At 37.6% G+C, this 7,410-nt stretch overlaps 1 protein-coding gene across 1 annotated transcript; it reads right to left on the bottom strand.

Annotated features, from left to right (window-relative positions):
• Positions 1-4,086: 4,086 nt before the first annotated feature.
• On the bottom strand, positions 4,087-7,410 carry LOC100570846 (histidine-rich glycoprotein). The gene is made up of 3 exons (XM_003242422.4): positions 7,322-7,410; positions 6,263-6,336; positions 4,087-6,068 (listed from the first exon to the last, which is right to left on the bottom strand). Exons 1-3 carry the CDS (start codon positions 7,340-7,342, stop codon positions 4,985-4,987), a joined length of 1,179 nt encoding a protein of 392 aa, XP_003242470.1. The 5' UTR covers positions 7,343-7,410; the 3' UTR covers positions 4,087-4,984.

The raw sequence follows: 7,410 nt of genomic DNA, 5'->3' as shown, positions 1-7,410 counted from the left end.
AACCACCGTGGCAGAATCTGAAATGTATTTCGACGACGGGAAATATACCTCTGGGGCACTTATTGTTATTATTATACGGGAGCGCACTGCGATATTTTGGGCGGCCGAGTTAATCGGGGACTCGTTAAAAAACCGGAGGGATTGGGAAGATTACGTTGTGTTGAAAAAAAAGTTCTAGGGTGGAAAACAGTCCGGGCGATTACTTCGCCGAAATGAATTTACAGCGGCTGACAGCAGGGGTAGAGTGAAAAAATAAGAGAGAAATCCTCCGCTCCCTTTTGCTGCTGCAGTATATATGTATAGCAAACAGCTCTCTCCCCCACGTATGTCCATCCTTTCCATATTTCTCCCCCGGCGTTTTGTACAAAACGAAATATTAATTCAGAGGGATGACGGTTTTAACGACCCTTTGCCAGAAATTTGCACTGCAGTCATAACGGGATTAAAAAAAACATGGAGTCTTGGGCTGTAATGGGAAGGTGAAATGATTGAGATTTCTAGGCGTTATCATACACAACACAAGGTGAAAAGACAAAATATATAATATTTATAATTAAAAACTCGCCTGTTTGTGCATTTCCACGTTGAGGCCGTAGGACATCTCGTAGTACTGTAAATAAACAAAAAACAATTGATTAGAATACTGCAGATACACTCGACGACATTTGTATCAACAATCAATGACGTTTCATAGGCTCTCGAAATACCGTTAAGCCAATCGAAAGACAATAGCGTTACAATGACAAGAATTGTTTTTTTATTAATAAAATAATAATGATGTGTAAACACGAATTTTTATAAGAGATTAATAGAAATCGTTAAGAACATTTCGAGATGCATATTCCATTAGAGGGAAGCAATGAAACGTAAATAAAAAAAATCCAAATAATTGAATTTTAGTCGTCCAAATAAAGTATGTATACCAATGCATACCTATATATTATATAATATGCTCGAAGTCTTATAAATTCAGAGCGTATTATTTATTATATTATTTTATACAGAGGAGAAATGTGCAGCGTTTAACATAATATTATCTTAATTAAACATTTAAACTACCTACTCGAACTCTTAGAAGTCGTTGAACTATTTGTTCAGGAAGAAAACATTTGGGATACATAAATAATAAACACACTGCTCGTCAAAGCTAATAATATGTTAAATATACTTGAAATGAAAATAAGTTTTCGATTACGCAAAGAAAAGTTCAGCTCACTTTGGGTAATCATAACGTGAACTTATCGGTGTATCGAGTGGACAAATGCGTTATTCCGTCTACTTAAAACAATGTTTTTATTTTAAATATACAAGCATCGCCGGGTACAATAATATTTTTGTATAGGTAATAAAAAAATCGTGTTTTCGTGCAACAACAACGATGACAAAATTACGCATGCAAAAGCAATGGCTGAAAGCTACGTAATAATATAAGCATTTGGTGAACACTATTTATAGTGATCTGTACTCACCATCACATAATGCCTTTGCATTTCAGTTTTTTCTTGGACGATTTTTTCAACTTCCATTTTGGTACTGTTTTGAGGGACAAACAAAAACAAACCCAAAAAATAAACAAGCAATGTTAGTATAATGTAAAAAAAAAACATTAAACAAAACAAAAAATTAAACAATACAGACAAAACAAATATAAGGGATGTTCGGATTTAAATATCGAATTCATCGTCCAAAAACGTTTCTTTTTCTCTGTATATTATATACTTTTCTCGCCTGCACTCTTTATGTATATAGTCACAAAAATACCTCGTTGCACCGCTGCAGTGATTCGTATTATATTAACTATATTAATTATTATGTATTTTAAAAAATATAATACTCATCGCAAAACACCACACACATATAACATAAGTATTATTTTTTTGTTTATAGTATCGTCATAGTGCATTACGTATTAGTACATAGAGTACGGCGTTTTTAATATTTTAATTATTATGTACTAATCGTTTTTATTAATGTGTTATACAGACTAGGTATTATTATCACTACCTATATTATCATTACTATTGATCAAAACGAATATTAAACTTTTTAATATGTATAACCAAAATAATACAACATATCACCGCCCAAATACCTAATAAAGTAATCAATAATAACTAATATAAATACAAGTCGATATATTTAAATGGCTTTCAAAACAATTTATAAGTATTTATATAAGAAGTTCAAGGTAACTATACCTATTTATGACATTATATTTTTATAAACAATCCATTTTTTATGATTGTGTTATATTTTAGGTTTTTAGGAATAATCTATATTTTTAATTTCATAATCAGAAACAGGATATTATAATATACTTTCCAAAAAAAAATTTGAGGTGTGAATAATAAATAAAGAAAAAATAGTTAGTTATTTGTTTAAGCTAAAAGTTGACCACAACATTTTTAATAAAAGACTACACATTATTTTCGATATTTATGAACATAGTATCCTGCTCCGATTTATGTATTTTTTTAAAATAAAACCTAAGAAACTACTATGACAAAAAAAATTTTTCTAGTTAAGGCCTATTTCAAACGTAAAATTTTATTTTTCAAAATCACAAAAATCAACTTGGAAAATGAATGTTGCTTTTCGAACAGATCAACCCGTATACGAATAAGGATGATATGAACAAATATTTGAAAAAAACGAAAGGCAAAAATATGAATTGTATTATATGTCATTATTTAATTGGTGTGTGCCTATGACGCCTTGATAACAAGAATATTTCGAGGGACTTCACAGGCATTAAGGGGTGGTTGTTGTAGTTGTTAATGCCGACGACAATATCAATGGCTCTTAAGCATTGCGTACAGCGGTTGTTCATGCTACATAATTAATTGTCTGGGACCTTCACGCTCACTCACCATTACGTAATGCCTTTGTATTTCGATTTTCTCGCTGGCCAATTTTTCGCATTCCATTTTCAGGCTGAAAACCAAACCGTACGTGATACATATACGTGTGGAACTCGATTATCCGTAGGTATATACGTCGTGGGTACGCCGATGAAAATATACATTGTATACCGAATATCGGTCATCCCCACCCCCCCCCTCACCACCATAATTAATATCCGAACAATAATGACATTATATTATTATATGCCTACACGAAACAACATAGGAAACAGGTATATCCAATATACGAGATTTTTGTCAGGGGCAGATATAGGTACCTAATATTATATACGTGAATGTAAATTGAAATTGTCTTTTAAAACATTTCCTAGATATTATAAATGTTTTGTACTGTAAAGAATATTGTCCTTGTTGTATATTGTAATGTAGATCTGTACAAAAGTGGAACTTATATCATAACACTTACGTGTGGTACTGAGCTTGCAGGAAATTGAACTCTTCCTTGATCCGGTCACATGATTCGCCAATAGTAAACTTGAACGGCTGACCCGGCTGTGGTGGGCCCTGTAAATCACAAGAAAAAAAACAAATCTACATTAGTCGTTTTATTATTATGTGATCTAAATGTGAACGATAGGTACACCTGAGCGTGAGGCGCGCATGTTTAGATATAATAGTATATTATATTATTATGTTGGATTTCATAAGATACAATTGGGCGGGTTACGTGCGTGCAACACACTAGGGAGTCTGAAGGAAAAAACGTGGAAAATCATTATTCGACACGGGAATTACGGACGACAATTTTGTGCAGCAATATAAGGCTAAACGGTCCAATAACCCCACATCGTGTTATCATTGGGTTAATGCAGCGTTGTAGTGTCATATTATATCGACGGAGTATTCATGTTGTACGTGGAAAGATAAACACTATTTAGTCTTTCAGGCGTTATATATATATAGGTACCAGCCACTGCAGTTACATAAAGCTATGTTTTTATGACTTACTGTGGTGGTTTACAAATACATATTATATTATATAGTATTATTATAATGACTTCGGTGAAATGCGCGAGTGTTTATGTACAATGATACGGATAAATACGTTTTTACACGTATATATGTTATATATTATACATTGTTTTTTTTATCACCGTCACGTGATAAAGGCGCTATAATTGGGCATGCATTACAATATAATATAATGTTATTATTTATTATATATTATTATTATGACGTTGCTACAGTATAATATAGACGTATTGATAGAGAGATGGATTTAGTATTATAGTAGACGAGTTAATGTATCGACCGAGCGCGATCCGAGATTCACAGCAGTTGACAAGAACAACAACAATTCATATAACCAATAATAACATTTTAATATAACAAAACAACTTGACATTGGTAACAATAATAAAACATTACAATATTGTATACGTAAATATGTAGATACCTATACGATAAAATACAATGCTTATATAATATAACAGTAAGAAACCGGAAGCTACACCGCCAATTTTGATTAGTCTATCCTAAACTGAAATAACATATTATTATAGAATAGTACTAATATATACGTATAAAAAGACCCAATTACAACGGTAAGTAGCAATAACAATAAATCATTAAAAATGAGCACTTAAAATTATCACAGAACAAATATATAAGTTATACAAGTAGTAACGACAGTTCATACATTTCTGTATTTAGGAATACCGAAATTAGTGTATAGAAGGTACTTGCAGTAACATCAACAGCAACACTGACGGCGGAGATAGTAGTAATAATAGACAACAGCGGAAACATCCGACGCCGCCGACGAAATAGGGAGACGAATATATATAAGTGAAAGGGATATCAGTGAAAGAGAGTTAAAGTGAGATTGGAAATATAAGATAAGATGAGACGGAGATAGGCCATTTTGGAAACAAGTAATCGAAGAACCCGTTAACCTTTACCATATTCATAACGTCAATACCAAATGCAGCGGGTTGGATGATGGGGGCAGGGGTTAAAGACGAGTGCCGACTTCGTCACTTTCGTCCTTGCGGAGTCGTTAATACGACGATATGGTGCAACTAGTGATTGCGGCCGTCGGGGGGGTGAGTGACGTGATATTAGACGGTGTGCTTGTGGTGATGTTTGGAGTGACCAGCGTGGTGATGGCCGTGAGCAGCCTTGCCGTGGTGTTGGTGAGCGTGTTCGGCGCTACCACCGTGCTTGTGTCCGTGTCCGAACTTGCCTCCATGATGGTGCTTGTGATCTGCGCTACCGTGGTGTTGATGCCCGTGACCGAACTTGCCGCCGTGGTGGTGTCCATGTCCGAATTCGCCTCCGTGGTGATGAGCATGCTCGGCGCTTCCGTGGTGTTCGTGTCCGTGTCCGAATTCACCGCCGTGATGGTGTTTGTGTGCAGCGCTTCCGTGGTGTTGATGCTTGTGTGCAGCGCTTCCGTGGTGTTCGTGTCCGTGGCCGAATTTGCCGCCGTGATGGTGGCCGTGTCCGAAGTCACCGCCGTGGTGATGTTTGTGTGCGGCGCTTCCGTGGTGTTCGTGTCCATGACCGAACTCTCCTCCGTGATGATGTTTGTGCGCGGCGCTTCCGTGGTGCTCGTGTCCGTGTCCGAATTTGCCACCATGGTGGTGTCCGTGTCCGAATTCTCCGCCGTGGTGATGTTTGTGATCTGCGCTACCGTGGTGTTGATGCCCGTGTCCGAACTCGCCACCGTGGTGGTGTCCGTGTCCGAAGTCTCCGCCATGATGGTGCTTGTGTTCGGCGCTTCCGTGGTGTTCGTGTCCGTGTCCGAATTCTCCGCCATGGTGGTGCTTGTGCGCGGCGCTGCCGTGATGTTGATGCTTGTGTGCAGCGCTTCCGTGGTGTTCGTGTCCGTGGCCGAATTTGCCGCCGTGGTGGTGTCCGTGTCCGAACTCGCCACCGTGGTGATGTTTATGTTCCGCGCTTCCGTGATGCTTGTGTCCGTGACCGAACTCACCACCGTGGTGGTGCTTGTGATCTGCGCTACCGTGATGTTGATGCCCGTGTCCGAATTCGCCACCGTGTTGATGTCCGTGACCGAATTCTCCGCCATGGTGATGGGCGTGCTCGGCGCTTCCCTTGTGGTGGTGCTCGTGATGTGCCTCACCGTCATGTTTGTGCGCGTGTTCCACGTCACCGGTATGGTAATGCGTGTGCTTTATGACTCTATATATAATATTACACAGACGAAAAAAATTAAACTTATTATTATTACCTATACACACGACGAGCGTGGTACAATTAATATAACACTATGTGACGGTTAAACACGTATAATATGTTGTACGGCATACACGAATGCGTGTGCGGTTAACAACATTATAATATATAAATAGTGTACCGCAATCGACGAATCTTACCCTTCTGCTACTTCGTTATCGCTCAATTTGGCCGCACCAAAAGACGTCAAGCCGACCAAACACGCGATAGTTATCTGTAAAACATTTTTAAACGGTGTATTTTTATTAGATATATTAAATATACGTGTCATCTTGCAGTCGTTTCCGGGTAATATGTGTGTGTGTGGTTTGTCGGTAGCGGTTAAAGAACGTATACGCGAATCACCAAGTGGCGGTGGTGGTGGTGGTTTTGCGTGAGGTGGTTGTTCGGGGAAGTTAGCTGCAGCAATAAAAATCCACTGCCGAAAAGCCGTAAAACCTCGAACAAATTATTTGAAAAACATTAAAAAGCCAACTCTACTTATGTTTCATAAAACTTTACGACTAGTTTTGTACTTTTTCTCTGCCACACGTATATCACGTATACACGTGTTATCGGTGTGTGTGTGTGTGCGCACGGTTTTTTCTCTTTTCTTTTCTTTTTACGATCGCGACGTAGACCGCCAGTACTTTACGATCCGTAACGAAGCGGCGCGTCCCTTATACTGAGTTTATACGTCGTTCACCCTAGGAGGTTTTTATGGGACGCTGAACGGAAAAAAATAAGAGCAAAAAACTTGGTTGTTTACACGGAACGCCGTCCACGCTGTGGGTCGTCGTCGGGAGAATACGGGAGCGGGTTTTTACGGTCGCAGACTAATAAAAATTTATTGGAATTGTAATAAAAACCCAAACGGCGTTTACATGTACCTATATAATATATATTACGAACACACTGTTTTTATATACAAGGTACCGCCATCGGATGTACAAGTTGCGGCGCGGTATATTCACTTAAAAGTGCGATTTAACTCGTAAAAAATTTCCTTCAATGTATGTACCTCATATACTACGGTATAGTCATAGAAAAAGAACGGCGACATGCGTATACGATACATGTATATGGCAATATTTTTAAAAGTATGGTGTGTAGAGAATAAAAATTATAAAAAGTATAGGAAATTCACGTTCGAATATGAAATTACTGTATTTCAAAGAGTAAGTAAGTATATAAAATATAATGAGAAAAATTGTACTTACCAGAGGAGTTATGGAACCCATGTTTGTTTGAATGTATATTTCTGTATTGTCACTATATTGTTAGTCAAACGAAGGAAAGACTGAATGTG

This window comes from Acyrthosiphon pisum, chromosome A1 (assembly GCF_005508785.2).
Source record: "Acyrthosiphon pisum isolate AL4f chromosome A1, pea_aphid_22Mar2018_4r6ur, whole genome shotgun sequence".
In the NCBI taxonomy this organism is placed as follows: domain Eukaryota; kingdom Metazoa; phylum Arthropoda; class Insecta; order Hemiptera; family Aphididae; genus Acyrthosiphon; species Acyrthosiphon pisum.
This window is presented reverse-complemented; position numbering and strand designations above follow the sequence as displayed.

Excerpts from the sequence above, each read along its gene's own strand:
- LOC100570846 (XM_003242422.4), bottom strand. The coding sequence starts at position 7,342 with ATGGGTTCCATAACTCCTCTG. Across the intron at positions 6,337-7,321 it reads TGGGTTCCATAACTCCTCTG|ATAACTATCGCGTGTTTGGT; the intron begins GTAAGTACAATT and ends AATGTTTTACAG. Across the intron at positions 6,069-6,262 it reads GATAACGAAGTAGCAGAAGG|AGTCATAAAGCACACGCATT; the intron begins GTAAGATTCGTC and ends TATTATATATAG.